At 34.5% G+C, this 17053-nt stretch overlaps 1 protein-coding gene across 1 annotated transcript; it reads right to left on the bottom strand.

The window, feature by feature from the left end:
* Positions 1-1285: 1285 nt before the first annotated feature.
* On the bottom strand, positions 1286-13266 carry LOC132941013 (uncharacterized). The gene is made up of 9 exons (XM_061008861.1): positions 12311-13266; positions 9303-10233; positions 8518-8735; positions 7796-8032; positions 7387-7517; positions 7144-7296; positions 6882-7041; positions 2759-2974; positions 1286-2447 (listed from the first exon to the last, which is right to left on the bottom strand). The coding sequence occupies exons 1-9, from the start codon at positions 13151-13153 to the stop codon at positions 2334-2336; spliced, it is 3003 nt and encodes a 1000-aa protein (XP_060864844.1). The 5' UTR covers positions 13154-13266; the 3' UTR covers positions 1286-2333.
* Positions 13267-17053: the final 3787 nt, after the last annotated feature.

The following is a 17053-nucleotide window of genomic DNA, read 5'->3' as shown; positions in this document are numbered from 1 at the left end:
CCAATAATTCAAACGAGTTACTGATCCCGCGAAGTAACAAATTGCATGATTGAATATATTTGTTAAATCGGCAATGTTTATACATTTATTATTATTATTATTATTCTCCGTTTTGACTCATACCTTACGGTGCTCACCTCGTTTGTCAACGGTATTTTTCATAAAATGATAAATAATATTGTGTAAAATATAAATAATATATTTGTTTGTATATATTATTGTACGATAGCGGTATAGGACATAGGTACATATTTATGATGTTGAACTCTAATTCTAACAAACCATTCGTCCATCAGTTCACCGCTACAAAAATTAGATTATTCCGATCAACAATTATTAAACCGGAATGTACCAATTTTATTATAATTTAGTATAATCTATCCGACAACCGTACCGAAAGGGCCAGAAATGTTTTCAGCGAAGACAGACACGCCACCATATTGTATATCGTCGTCGAATCATAATAATTGTTATTCCACTCATGGCGCTCGTGAAAGATCTGACATGAAAGACTTGTGACTATTACATTATACTCGCCTTCCATGAGCAAACCACGTAATGATATGTAGGAATGATGGGGGATTCACCTTTGAGAACGTTGTGCAATCCAATTTGAGCACCGTACCCAGCTAAAAAAAAATGCGCGTATTGTGTAGGTACTTGCAGCGTAGACTGAAAAAAAAATCTGCGTCGGCAAAATATTGCTCCATCTCATGGTTATCCTAAAAACATTTTCCAGAAATCTAAAACGATATTATATTCAAATTTACCGTATTTCAGTTATTATATAATATTATAATCGACGTTTCGTGGCCAAAACGGGTTCGTTTTCTTCTGCTATGCAATTCGCGCATGTATAAACGAGTACCTATATAAGTATTTATACAAACTGTAATGTTACAATATCCACTAAAATATATAAATATAACTGTACATGTTCATAATTTATTATTAAGCGCTCGCATATTGTCTATTATTTGCGTCATCCGCTGTACGGAATTCGAAAATAATGGCGAAATGTTTAACTGCGTTGTATTTCTCAAAGCGATTGAATTCGCATATTTTGTGCTCCAATGATGACTATTCATTTATTTATTACTCATCAATCGAATTCCCGGACCGTCAATTAGCCACTCATTAATAAAACGTCCGAATTAAGCGATCGGCCGTAAGTTATGCAGAACTTTCACAACTTTAATATAATGGTACCTAATTGAAATCTATCATCATTTAGGATTTCATGAATTGTTTTTTCTTTCAATGATTTGCAAGCCCAACATTTTAAGTATGCTATTAATTTCTTATCAAAATTACGTCACGTTTATGTGTATACATACATCTAATAACCGTAATTCCGAGTGTTATGCAACGGATTTCATTAGTAAATTTACTATATTAGTGACAACAATAAAGTATGATCAAAATTTAATAGGCATAACAGCTGCTTAGTTCAAAATATACTTTCTCCTAAATTATTTCACATAATTTCCTTTATTTAATTTTGAATTTGAATACACATGTAACGTTTTTTTTTTTTTCTGCGTTTGACCTTTTTTCCGAACCTCGGCGAAAACAGTATGCCCAAAGGACGTGCACGAATCCTTTTAAACTATACATTTCGATCGTTACGTACATATCTTTATTTTGATTCCAATATCTCATATTAAATTTCTGCTTATTTTAAAAATAACCAGATCCGATATCGTCGTACTCATATTTATACAACTATATTGGTTTTCGAGATTTGCATCAAGTATAGGTATATAATGACGATGTAAAAAAAAATAACTTTCAAAAGAACATATTATTATATTCAATTGAAACCCGATGACAATTCAATTTATAAAAGGAATATACTAACCAACAGCAACAATATAATATTAATATCATCCAGACGCTTACTGCTTAAAACTACTGTACACGTTTAATGTCACGACCGACAGTTAATGTTTGGATCACGGTCGATGTAGTAACCGTGGTTATGTTTACGGAAACCATTTGCAGGGTTTAACAAACGTCGTGGTCGACATTGCTGGGACTCAAACCCATGTAAACACATTATGCACACGAGTGCGGTTGGATCAATATTTGCCCATAAATATGCCAATCATGGATCCGTACGTTTATTTATATACCGCACTGGTTCACCTAATTCGATTGTCTTCTCACCGTCATTCGATATAATGATAAATTATAATAGGTATACGCCATAGAATATATGTATTGTATATAGGAGTATCTATTGTACCAATAAATCGTCGACGGACAAAAATGAACCGAAACGCTGAAAACTGAAGTTGGACGTGGTTATTATATATAGGTGTAATACGTCTCTAATTCATATCGAATTCGGCCGCGAGTTTTTTCGATATGCACCGTTGGTACTTTTTTGCCAATTCCTCTAGATAAATGGCATGGTCAGCCAGTCGGAAATCCCAGAAATCACTCTAGAAAATAAAGAAAAACACCGTCGTGGTCGTTTATATGTTAATTACCTATTATAAGGGAGATATTCATTAAATTTGTTTAGAGTCTAAATCATATTGTAATAAAATTTAATATAACATTCATGTATACATTATGCAGTTACATACGTTTAACTTGCTTTTCAGTAACATTTTGAAATTATATTATTATCATAAATATTCGGTATTGTAATTAAGGGAACTTTATTTAAGATTTAAATGTTGACCTTTGCCCTTGTCCACCCTCATTTAACTACGCCACTGTACTTATATATATATATATATTACAGTACCTGGAAAACGGTATCGTGAAACCGGCCCAGGCTGAACGCCTCCAACCAGCGGCGCTTTTGAGCCACGGCCAGACAGATGAAAAAAAAGGCCTGGTAGTCGACCGAGTGCACGACGACTAGGCACAGCCAGCGACAAATTTCGGGCCAGCTCAGACGGCCCCAAAAACAGTCGGACGCCCAGCCGGAGCACAGAAGCCACCACGAGACACCCGACATCTGTAACGATATTAATTAGTCATTATTTATAAGTTATTACATGATATTATGCGATATGAGCGATGATGGCATTGACACACTCGGCCGATCGGAGACGGTCGTCGTAATTATTATATTATCATATATGTATATATACTATATTATAGTATGTAGCTCTACATACTAACAATGATAGTCGTGTCTCGCTTATTACGACGGTGAAATGCACAACAAGACCGCATAATTTCAGCTCGAAAAAAAAATCATCATCAAAGGTTAAACGTTCCATTGTTTGATTCGACCTCCCCGAGTCACTGTCATAATAATATGCTCTTTTTAATTTCTAGTCCCCTACGCGATTTCATGACATAAAAAAAAATATTAAAAAAAAATCGCTAATTAAGTATTCGTAAGACTACGTCGTTGTTAGTATGCTTATCGAGCCAAATTAACTTTTGAATCATAATATTGTAACGCCCACGCAATAAATGTACGTAAAATACCCATAATAATACTTACTACATATATAGATGATAATAATAATATAACGCACTTAGATTCTAATTATAGGTCACGACGCTGATAAAGGTATGTGTACCTCTAATAATATAATATATATATAAATTATGTTATATTCCAAGAATTTAAAACATGAGTACTACGTGTATTACAAGACTTATATTAATGAATACTTAAATACAATAGTATTTCATGTATAAACGCGCTACTACATAAAACGTTTTAAATTAAAAAGTAATATTACGCTAATTGGTTCAAACACTGTTGACTTTTAACGTCACAATATAAACAAATACTATTAAATATTTAAAGTATAGATAATATCATTCATACTAATTCGTATAATTTATATGAACAAAATAATCGAAATCCAATGGACTTAATAATGATTATTTTATATTTGTTATATTTGCACCAAAATATGTCGAAAATAAACCTAAGGCATGATTCCACTCTCTCGTATACACGAATATTGTTTGATTGAGGTTGTACGGAATTTTAAATGAAATTCGATACCCGGTAAATTAATAAATATTATGTACTTGGTGGAGTTCGAGCCTCGAGTAATTGCTCCAAATCGAATAGGTACTTGACTCTGCATTAAAAACAATAACATACAAAAATTATGATATGTTTACTAAAAATAAGTATGTAAAGGCCTAACGAATATGGATTTACATAATGTCTTTTGATCTGATAATAATGCAGTGAAGTTAGCCTTGTGTTCACAATAATAGTCATGTAAATAACCACAACATTACTATTATAATACCTCGGATGTAACGTTCCACTTTTACTTGTCGGTGTGTTTATGGTTTTATGTGGGTACTACCTAGTAAACGATTTTATACTTTATAGAATAAATTAATAATAATATTTATGCACTTTGCACTGCTTTAATACTTTAACAGTTCAGTATTTTTATGCCCATCACTTCAAATGCATATGCAATATCTTAAATCACACTTGCCGTAGGTTCTTACTAACTAATAAATATGTTAATCTACGTGTATCTTCATAACTATAACCTACGATTAGATAGTATATAATGTATAAATATTATTATTACATTTTATTGAGTTGTAATAACATCAATCGCGCAATAAATATTTCCAATAAATTTAAATTTTTAATGTTTTAAGAAATAACCTATAATGTCAAACAAATATTATTTAATTTTTTATTAAATTAATATTTAAACGTTTTTAAATGTTCTACCCACTACATAACCGACATATTATTATAACATTAAATGACATAAATCCATGGCCGAGAGGATCACTCGTATAATTTATAATTATACCTATTAATATAAATATACTTCATTTAATTTTCAACAACTTACTGCCTTAAGCAATGAGCGTTTATAATTGGAAACTGGAAACCACGAGAACGTAGGTACATGTACGCATAAATCACGACTATGAACGGCCAACGGGTCAATATCACGAGATACCGAGCTACTGATGAGCCAATTGAAAAATACCAGCTAGCACTTGTAATTACCGATCTTATTTTTATTTATTTTTATCTCAATCTCCCGCTTACACGATACCGCTTATTTTACCCGGTAGGGAACATACTTGGTCAGTTGGTGTGCTGGTATGATGAGGGGTCGTAACTCCCGCTTCCAATGAAAAATTTTGCAGTTTTATTAAGGGTCGAGGTCATTATATTATAGTGTTCATTTTTATAATTAAAATGTTCAAAAATATTTTGCAAGTATAGGTATATTTTATATAATTACCAAATGGATGGAAATTTAATACTACCGAAATATTTAAATTAAAAAATGTATTTATTTTTATTTGTTCCATATTTAAGATAAAATAATTGATAATTAAATCGAATTGTGCAAGCCAAAAGCTCACTAAAATATTTTTAGTAGACTCAACTATATAGAACATTATATTAGATTCTGAGAGGATTTAATAATGTAATGGTTCTACAATTATGAGTTTTATTATTATAATTTTTTTTTTTTTTTTCGTTATCACCTTATATAGCAATACAAATTATTTAATATTCAACTTTGAAAGTACTTTTAAAAGTAACCAAAACCAACAAAAAACAATTATGTAAAAACGGGGATTCTTACACAAAATTTTGTGACACTAAGATTTTATTATTTTGTTTCAACTCAAAAATAAATTACTGTAGAAACTTGAAATATATACCTAATATGAATATTAGGTTACAAGACATGTTTAGGTATGATTTTAAAAATATTGTACCTCTTTTTGTGCTATTTATAAATATATGACATTTTCAAATTATTTCTTAATCTTGAAAATTTAATAAAAGATCGCACATTAATTTACTTCTAGAAATTTAAAAATATTAAATATAAATAGATACATAGTCTTTTTATAAAAGTTTGAAGTTAAATTTTAACAAAATTCTTCAAAATCAACCTATATTTTAGTGACATTTTCAATTTTAATTAGCTAAGGCTTGACAATATTGTACAATGTCAATATTTCTCATGAGCACTACTTACTATAACATAAAAATCTAAAAAATAAATATGTAGGCACCGTTTGTGTATAGACGACATGTCGACATTGAAATTCAAATTCTACGGTAAGTCGGTATTGACTCAAAAGATAATAACAATAATATAATATAATGATATACCTAGCTATAACTATACAAGTCGCATACACACTATTATAAAAAATAGTAATGGAATAAATACGATGTTTTCGACAAAAATTAATTTAAAATACCTACCGAATTGCTAATTATAAAATAAATGACCAATAGTTATGTAAATATATAATAGAATATTCTCCAAAATATAAGCTAACAGAGTAACAGACAATCTCCGTTCAGAATTTTTCATCATAATATGCAATGATTTATCATTGACTTCAAATTTCACGTATCCATTACAAACACCTACCTACTCAATGACAAGGTATACTTGACAACTATTCTACAGCTGAGTGACTTCCCCGATTTTTTTTATTTACTCAAGTTCCATTTTGTTTTCTACAACAAAATGTTATGAGTGAATTGTATTTACATTAAAAAAAGGACTTATATTCATACAGTATATAATATTGGCCATTGGGTATATATATATATAGGTATATTGCGTACCTATATTACACTATTAATAGTATTTATATTTAGTTGTTTAATCATAGATTATAACGCAATGAAAAAAAATAAAACAAAAATGATTAATCATATCAAGTTTTTACTCCTTCTAACAAGACTTCCTTGACTTCCTTTCGTAAATATATGTTTGAATAAAACCGTAGAAACGTAAAAATAAAATTGATTTTGGTCGATTAATTTGAAACATTCGTTCGGAAATCATTTTTTATCGGGCTCCCAGTGCCGCCCCCGCTAATTCCCATACCCGACACAATCAATACTCATTCCACTAGACGTTCCTAACCTTAAACGCATTGAACACTTCGGGTTGCTCTTGTTGCAACAGCCCTTCAATCAAATGGCCAAAAGCAGCTCTCCTGTCGTCGTCATCGTCAAATGCCGGCGGCCAAACGTATCGCGTTGTTTCGTAGAGTCTGAGCAGTACGGCGCACGCCTCAATACACCTTTATTACACACATAATATAAATTATAAGTATAATATAATACAATTTTATACAAAAACCTATACAGCCTGCACCGCCACCACCGCGGTGTGCATCACAAACCCGTTTTCCGATCCTCGCGACGCTATAAACAACGTACAAGTCATGCAATCGAATAGCCCCGGCGATCCTCGTCTTTCAACACGACTGTATAGTTGTTCGAGCTCCGAGGACGCCGCCGAATCTTCGGCCACCAACCCGACGCTCGACCCGTACCTGCAACAATAATAATAATAACTAATATGTCGAAGAAAAAAATTTCGTAATCGAATAGTATTTTAATATTATAACGTGTTTTTTTTTAACCTCAGCGCCAATCGAATTCCGGTGACATCGAAATCGGTTAGGTTTAATTTACGATCGAAAGCGCCCAGGTCGAGTTGGCCATCAAAACGGCGACGACCGACCGATGCTATTAAATCCATCGTCTCCGTTCCCTGCCGAAACGTCCCAGTTATTAATTTATTATACATTACAATTTTGTTGAATCGTTTTTCTGACTTTTGTGCGTTTATTGCACCAATCATACTTAATCACGTTTTATATGATCCTTTAACTAAACATTTATTTAATTTCCGATTTCTCAGAAACTTAAATGGTATATTATTATTATTTAATTATTATGTTCTAATGCTTGAAACTGGTAAAACATACGGATATAATGGTGGTGACCATGCTTGGTAAATCACCATGTAATCATTATACAGGTACTCACGGTTATCTGGTCGGAATGGATTATTATAGAGCGAACCCTCTGTAGCCAGGCACCGCCGTGATGTTGATTAGTATTTGCCAAAAACCCAGCCAGAGCGCCAGGGGTAGATTCAGTGGCGTACCGAGTGCCGTCCGACAGCAGAGGGCGTTGTAATTTTGTCAAAAGTTCGGTTGTTTCGTCGACGAAAACTATTTCGTCTTCCGTACGGCTTTCGGCGGACAGTTTTAATAATGTTTCCTGTCAAAAACAAACAAAAAACCACCCAAAAATAAACATTTCATAATCACACACGCGGCACGAGCCACAAGCGGCGACCCTTGCCCACGGTCGACGGTTGAAACGAAACTTTTAGGAGTTATGGTTACGCAACAAATTTAATATTGACTTTCTATTCGGTTTATAATACACATTATAATATAATTCATGGTATGCGCACTGTGCGCTTCGCATATACAATCGCGTAACATTATTATTACGACTGGAGGGCAAAGATGATCATTATGATTAGTGATTGCCGAGCTGTCCAAACGGACCAAACTTTTAAACGGTACATTACCATAAACGCGGTTGGGTCATGAGTTATACACACTGCATGAATAGCGTATCTATTGTGTAGGCGTAGTGCTATAATGTGTGTGTTTATTTTTGTAATAATATTATTATTATCATCAACTGCGGCTGACAATAATGGTACGATAATTTATAAATATTACACTTTATACTTGATAGTTTAGTTTTAAGTCCGTGTAAACACGTGAGCTGATCGTGTGCGTGGCGGCTTGTACTAAACGCAACCACAGCATCACAAGAACGTCTCTCGGAATGGGATGACCATCAAAATTTTGAAGCGAAGCGTAGTAAAGTTTCGTCAGTGTCATTATCCCGGTTATTGCAACGTCCGAAACGTCGTCACAGCAATGGTCAAGTACAACGTTTAAGCCTGTAAAAAAATCAAAGGTGAAATTAAAATTCCCGCCAAAGGTACGGAGCTATGATGTATAACAGCGGTTCCCAAATAATTACCCGATGGTGTCCACTTATTTGGACCAAATTTAGCTACGGTGCCTAGCTATGAATACTTAGAGAATTATCGTTAAAAAATTAAACATTAATTATCTAATTTATAACCAATTAAAAGCTCGTTCGCAGGAAAGTTGACAGAACTATGACCACACAGATCTTGCGTACCTATAATGTTATATTATTTATTTCCGTTACTTTTGAGACCCATTGACTCGGAATAGTACGGACTACGGAAGTATTTGGACACAATTTTTGAAAATCAGATAAATAGTCCGTATAAACGTATAAAACTATTTTTACTATTATTATTATATTTATAATTACAACTTATTATTATTATAAAATTCAAATTGAAATTAACAGAAATAATAACTTTAAATTGTATATAATATTATTTTTATTTTCGTATGGGATGTAGTGTCCTTGAAATAGGGAACCGCTGATGTATAATAATAATAATAATAATAATAATAATAATGCTGACCTCCAATCGACGCGCAATAGGAATAGGCGACGCGGACGATCGAGTCGAGCGACTTCCGGTCACCGTCCGGGTCGAGAGAGACTTCCGTTCGACGCGAACGGGTCGCTACGAATCCGTCAAGCGAACCGAACGCGTCCGTCTGACCCAGCCAGCGTCTGCCGGCGGCCGTGGTGCAGGCGACGCTCACCATCAACAGCTGTCGCGGATCTGACCAATCAAAGTCGTCCCGGCGCGTCGTCGCGTCTCCCCGCTGCAGCATGTCGTACGTGGACGTGCCCAGCGGCGTGCCGCGCACGTTGGTCAAGAGCTGCCGACGACGGCCGAGGTTAGGATCACCGGCGGCCGCGTTTTCCAGGAATGACATCCTCCTGGTGATCAACCGCCAGATCTCATCGTGACTACTACCAGTCAACGTGGCCGCGACCGCCGTCAGGGAATCCACGTCCGCGCCGCCGGCATCCTTCCAGCGCCTTTTCTCGAACAATCCATCCACCAACTGTTGGCACGCTGCAGGCAACGCGTCTGAACGCTCAATGACCTTGGCCAGTATGCGCAAGCCGAAAGCGTTTTCCGCGACAGAGTCAAGCGTCTCAGGCTGGAACGCGGCAATCGCGGCCACCAGCAGGCAGAGGCCGTTCGTCAACGTCGCAGGAACGCACCGGCGGATGGCGGACAGGAATCCGAGACAGTGGTTCGATATACCGGCTGCGTGGATCCGCAGCGTTCTAGACACCTTGACCGGGAACATTGCCGTCGTGGCGCGGTATCTGAACATCTTGGCCAGCAGGTACGTGGCGTGCAGCGCGCGGGCGTACCGTACCACGGCCGCTATATCCGCTATGTCCGACCGTCGGGGTATCTCGGGTTCGGCGATCCACTCGTGGAAACCGGATACGACGGCCCGAAGCAGTCTCCGATCGCCGTCAAGGCACTGGAAATAACGAAGTCAGTTACCACAATACCACCAAGAACACATTTTACCGTAAAAATATCACAACATTTTCTACTTCATTATTTAATTATGGCGCTGTTCAGGCGACGTTACTGCCGTAACCAAATTTTGAAGATTTGGTCTTAATCACTACTTTCCACTATTTCAAAATGTTCTACAAACAAAAGTTAATTCTCTACAATCTACCATTATTCCTCATAATTGATATCTAATATCAAAACATAATTTCCATATTTTAAGTTCTTATAAGAGCATCATAAGTTTAAAAAAAAACTATAATAATAACAATAATTCTATAAAAATTGAAATTGTTATGGTTAAAATTAATATTGGATAAGTAATACTAATAAATAGCCATATTAAAAAGAAACAATGGTAGGTATGTACTATGTACAATGTATTATTATAATATAGTCCAAATTATATTTAATGGCAAGATATTCTGAAGTTTATAAAATGTATTAACAGTTGAATATAGCTGCTTAACTTTATTGTTTACATGTAGATTCCATTTAAGTGACTATCAACATACATTAAACTTAAATATTATATACTTTTAAAGTTTGAACCCTTGAGTTTTTTATTATTAAATTCGGTATTATTACTATACAAAAATGTACATAGAATGTACAGTCAGATCATCAAAGTGGATAAGGGTATTATATAAACTAAATGTAATAAAAAAAAGTATTTAAAAAATGTTTAATAGGTATTTAACGATATTTTTTTTAGATTTAAATAAACCAAGTACTTTTTTAATTCTTTAAATCCTTAGTTCATTTATTGATTTTTGATAAACTGAATTCCAAGAATTTATTATCTGAAATAAGCAAACAAGTATCATTTGCATATGTTACAGAGTGGTCATCTATAATCCATATGATCATCATACCACTTAAGTTGCATAATATAGTATAATATACTGTTTAGTGTTTATATATAATATGAAAAATCATGAACTAACCACACTACTTTGTGGTGCACCACAAATAATTTTATTTTACCCAATTCATTATTAATTTGAATTATATTTTGTTGCCATCTTTTAGTTAACTACTAATCCATTTAAGACTAGCTACTTTAATCTAAAATTATAATTAATATAATAATTTATTATGATTATATTACATTAGTTAAAAATCAGTCAAGTTGTTGTGCACAAATAAAACAGTAGGTACTTATCAATCAGATTTTTATTTTAAACATACGTGTCACAAAAAATAAATAACTGAAATGAGTTGAAAATCCAATAAGTCTACAACCACTGACCTATACTCTAGAGTCTAAAGGATAACGGACCATATAACACTCAAATATACAGATAAAGAGGAAGAACTTTAGAATATTAATATAATAATAATTTTCTTTTAGTTTTTGTCACTTTTTTATAATTTTTTTTTTTCATTGAATTAATGCTTCGACACAACATCTGAGGTGATTAGTCTAAAGATTATAATTTTTTTAGTCGGTTTCTTATTTTGTAGGGTTATAATGTACAGTTTGGAACATGTGTAGATGTGACGAGGAATTATTGTCACTAAAACACGGGTAGTCACCCATCCGGGAACTAGGGACACCTAGTTAATGACTGAGGCCAACCACTGAGCCCCACCAGAGCACTCCAATTAATTATTTTACACTTTTGCGTAGGTATACAGCCACCTCAGCATTTCATAAAGTTAGGAGTTTGTTCCGCGCGTAACATTTGAGATTTAATATCAAAGCTTACCATTATAATATTTTAAATATAGTTTTGTGTGAATTTAAAATACACTTCAGTATAATATTTCTAGGGAATCAATGTACTTCCAAACTAAAACAACTTTTTTTTTCTTCTGTATGACCTTTTCAAGTTTTTGTCCTAATTTAAATGTTTAAAGTTTGGCTACAAATTTACAATCGTGGCAGAGTAACGTTACCCCAGCACCGCCATAAAGAAACAAACTTCTGCAGAATGGATGATTGTATAGAAAATTAATTTTCTTTATAAACTATAATTATAGATAATACTGTGCTATTTTTATAGTGAAAATTGGTGATGCTAAGGGTAATTTACCTGGAAAAAAGCGGACCGGGACGAGTGATACTTAGAAACGGTGTCGAACCACGTGGCAGTCGGATCGGCGCAGCACAGAACGGCGTACGGACCACGGCCACCGGGGTCGGACGCAATGGTGGCCACAAACTCTACGACAGCTGGTTTAACGGCCCCGCGACAGCCGGCGGCCCGCCTGCAGACCACAGACAGACACCTGGCCGTCAGCGACACGGCTGCCACCGTCTTGCCGAAGTCGCGGCGCTGCCGTAACAAGCACCGCGCGTGCGTGGCCTCGCACAGTGAACTGAAACTTTCGGCCGCGCTCTCCGGGTCCGGCGCCATGTCCACGAGCTTGGCGTACACGCGGATCGCAAGGCCGAAATGCACGTCCACCGACACGGCGCGGGACAGTCCTTCGGTCAGCCGCCGGAAGTAAGCGCCCATGTAGGTGTCGTACGTGAACGGCAGCCGGACGAGCGCGTTTAGGCTACGGGTGGTATCGCGCGCCAGCCGGCCCGGCCCGATGTCCACCAGCCTCGGCCACCGGTGGTCCACCAGCCGGCCGGCCGACCCAGTGACCAGCAGAGCGTCGCGCACCGCCGCGTCCAGTGCCCGCTCGACGTCGTCGGCGTTCTGCTCCAGCAGCCGGTCAGCGATCCGCCGGGCGACGGAATCGGCGTCGATGTTTTCGTCATCACCGCCGTCCACGTCAGACGACGACACGGACGAGCAGACGATCGACTCGGCCAACGTGTGCACGTCGTTCAGCACGCCGCTGTCCAGCAGATACTCGTACAGCCGGCCATCCGGATCGTCCACGTCCTCTGCATCCGTCGCCGAGTCCGGGCGCGTGTGGTCCATCGCGGCCACTCAAAATGCGTGGTCGAGGTAGCACAGTAGTTTTGAAAAAAAAAATACGGCTAGATGGGTAGTTTTTATTTTTCCGTCTGGTCGGTGGGTAGGTTTCTCTCTAACGGTCGGCAGCAATACGTGTTGTGTGATGTGTATGGTGTATACCCGTTACTAAGGGGACGCTACGGCTACCCACGATCGATCGGATCAAAACGGTGGCACGCAGTGGGTACAGCTGCACGTTATTTTTTCCAGGCTTACCGAGTTATCTATCAAGGTCATAGTCAATCGAAATCTATTCATAATAATATGTCAACATTCGAAATGCACTGCACGACGTCATTTCAGCTTATCGGTTTTCAGTGCGTTAAATTCACATCCCTATTGGAGTAATACCCAGCAGGTATCTGATCAATAACGCTACTTCCAATCGTGTACAAGTATGCACCTGCACCGTTCGTCACGAAACGATATTTTGATTGGCAATACTAACAAATCGACAGCCATCAATTACAAGTCTCAACATTTACATTTAAAATAATATCTACCAACGTCATTAATACAATATTATATGACTTTATGAAAGATATTATGATTTGTACCATTATTAGGTACCTATATTGCTTGTTTTAAATTTTCTTGGAACAGAGGAATACCGCGTGGCTACAATTAATGCGCGTTTGTATCCGTACGTTAAGAATAATAATTAAATATACGTACCACAATTTATTTCTCGTATATAATTGGCATTTACATAATAATTTACGTACATGATTTTACTGGTTGGAGTTGTTTTATTTGACCCTTTCTGACCTCTGCTGCCGTTAAATCGTGTTGGATTTATATTTTTAGCTAATTTACAGTGTCTATATATAATAGTCATGTACTGGCGATTGTGCTGCAGGTACACTCATCAAATACATTTCGTAACATTTAGCTGCGGTGATTGTACATTTTAACAGTCGTTTCAAACACTGAATCTTCAAATCTGTTTAAAAATTATAGGTACGTAATAAGCCATAATAACAAATATTATATGTTACGAAATTTAATTGGCAAGTTAGTTCTCAATAACTTGATAGGTATATTAATGTGTCAGTTTAGAAATACCAATACAATACTATATTAAGTCATAATATAATTTATTTTAAAACAATTTCCCATCTTTTTGAGTGGGACAAAGAAATTGCTTAAAGTCTAAATAGGTTTAGAGCAACATTATCGTGAAAATCAATTGATTATATGGTTGAATCGTTCTTGATTTGCTTTGTGGCTATGGTTTTGTTTTGTTCATAAAGGAAAATATTTCCGTAAAGTTGCCTCTTCACTTTATCCTTGAAACATAAAAACCACTCAAAATTAATTTTATGGGTTTCAAATTAATTTTTAAATATTGGTGCAGTTTTTAGTTGTTTATAGATTAAAGTGGGGGAAAACTTGGGAAACTTCGTGAATGTTCCTTAACTTAACGAACGCGTTACCTATTACATATGTATTAATAAATATAAAAGGTTATTAATAAATTTATCGTATGATAATTGATAACGTACTCATGTAACTAGCATAGAAAGCTTAAATTTTAATACTTTTAATTACGGACTATAGATTTTCCCTCTTATATTTTTACCATTTAAATTCAATTCAATTGACAGGTTAAAAAAAAGCTTGTCTGATAAAACTAATAGAACTTAACCATAAATTCTAAGACTCAAATGTTCTACCCTACGTCGATTCAAAGTCAACTATACTGTATAATTTCGATTGAATATTCAAAAACATTAACAACTCATAATAATCACTTTAGCGTTAAAACTCAACTCATGAAATAATCCACAATATAGTGGACAATGGACATATAGTTACATATATGATATAATACCCTGCCTTTACATCATGTTGTCATTCGATGTTTCAAATTATATGTATCTATACAAAGTACTTTTTTTATGAGTACGTTATGATGTCAAACAAAACTAACTTAATTAATAAATACAATTGTACATTAATACCTGATCGGTACATTCATAAAACATAAAACGAATATTTCATCAACTCTCTTGATTGTGGTATTTCGAAAAATATAATAGGTACCTTTCTACAATATAAATATAATATCATTCGATTGAAACGAGCATTGATAATAGCCATAATTTCCTATTGAAATTGTCATATTGATACTTCAATGGATGCGCATTGCACACATACAATTTATACAAATAGGTACAACATGAAAGGATACATTTTTTCAAAACGCCTCTTCGACGTGCGTCATAATAAAATATAAATTATAATAAAAATAAAAAATATGTTCGGATATACAAATCGGAAATAAACGTGAGACAGTATGTGTAGGTGCTATGTTAAATTTTAAAACAATCATTACAACCACTCTGAGTGGCACTCGGTTTACTGGAGTGCTTATAGGACGTTTCTATGATTTTGTAAATTGTAAATGCTCGTAAAAAATAGCATCTAAGATATATTATTAAATATTATACTTATTACTTACATACTGGTTAATATAATTTATTATTTTTTTATAAATTCTGTATTAAATAATGAGTAAATAGTTTTAAGTCTTTTAAACTACTATTTTCTATATAATAATTACGTAAATAACACAACTAATGAGTTGACAAGAATTTTCTCCCTTACCTACATAATATGAAAAAACTATTACCTACCAAAATCAAAAAATTAACTCTTTAAAGCACCAACTAGTTAAGATCTGAATTAACTAACTATTCCTTGAATAAATTAAGTATCTATACGAGACTTTTAAGTTCACATTCTACCCAAAACCGTGGTCTCACAAACCCACATATTAATTGATAATTACAAAAACATCTAAATACCAATTCGGTATTGCTCTGTTCAGAATATAAAATTACAACATTTCATCAAAAAACTCTCAAAATTCCTACTCTTTTTGTCTTTTATAGACTTTTGCAATATTATAATTTTTTTTCTCTATAAATATCGACAAAAAAATGTACGCGCTATCAAAAAGCTCGAAAATGTAATACCAGATTCATCAAAATGTATTAATACTGGAATTAAAAAGTTAGGAAGTTGAATGTAAATCTACAACATTTTTATATGAGCGTTTGAAATCATAATTTTCACAAATTTCGTCAAAACCGCGAAAATTTACAAATTATTTTATAGTTAAAATTAAATCAAATTTTTAATACTCAAACCTGAGGTTCACAAATTTATTAAAAAGTTATTCCATTTAAGTTGTCTGCATAGGCCATATTATAATCGTCATCAATGCACACAGAGGACATACAAAATTAGTACCTGTCGATAATGTAGGTAGGTAGTAGGTATTTAGTATTGGTAACACGCACGGGCTTATCTGCAGGGTCCGGGATATTTAAAATTTCATGTCTATAATGGAAATGATGAACGATTAGTTTCGGTTTTGGTCATTCGATTACCATATTCCTATTACGATTTTGACTAATTACAATTTATTATTTAATGCACACGGCGCGGCGCTCGGTACCGATTACAATGTAAATTTGAATAGCAGGACATACGTTATCGTGTAGCTCTACACAAAATAAGCAGTTGTAAATTAAAATGTGCATTTTTATTTAAATTGTGTGCAGTTGAACATAAAAAATATTAAGAATTATGAATAATTTTAATTTTTTATATATGTTTTTCCAAAATATTAGGAATACAAATTGTGATTGTTATTTGTTATGGATATTATTATTATTATCATTATTTAATGCATAGATTGCGGTTATGCGAACCTATACGACAATGGCTTAAAATATTTTAAATCGTGAAAGTACAGCCAATTATTATTGGTGAAATGATAATAATAAACTTATTGTTAACTATCGAGTGGACATTTTCGCTGATAAATAAAACACAGTAACCAGCAACGTAATG

This window comes from Metopolophium dirhodum, chromosome 3, assembly GCF_019925205.1.
Source record: "Metopolophium dirhodum isolate CAU chromosome 3, ASM1992520v1, whole genome shotgun sequence".
Classification (NCBI taxonomy): domain Eukaryota; kingdom Metazoa; phylum Arthropoda; class Insecta; order Hemiptera; family Aphididae; genus Metopolophium; species Metopolophium dirhodum.
Note: the sequence above shows the minus strand (reverse complement) of the source record. Positions and strands in the feature narration are given on the sequence as shown.

Coding starts and splice junctions, on each gene's coding strand:
- LOC132941013 (XM_061008861.1), bottom strand. CDS start 13,153: ATGGACCACACGCGCCCGGACTCGGCGACGGATGCAGAGGACGTGGAC. Junction 10,234..12,310: donor CCCGGTCCGCTTTTTTCCAG/GTAAATTACCCT, acceptor CGTTATTTCCAG/TGCCTTGACGGCGATCGGAG. Junction 8,033..8,517: donor ACTTAAAACTAAACTATCAA/GTATAAAGTGTA, acceptor TGTTTTTGACAG/GAAACATTATTAAAACTGTC.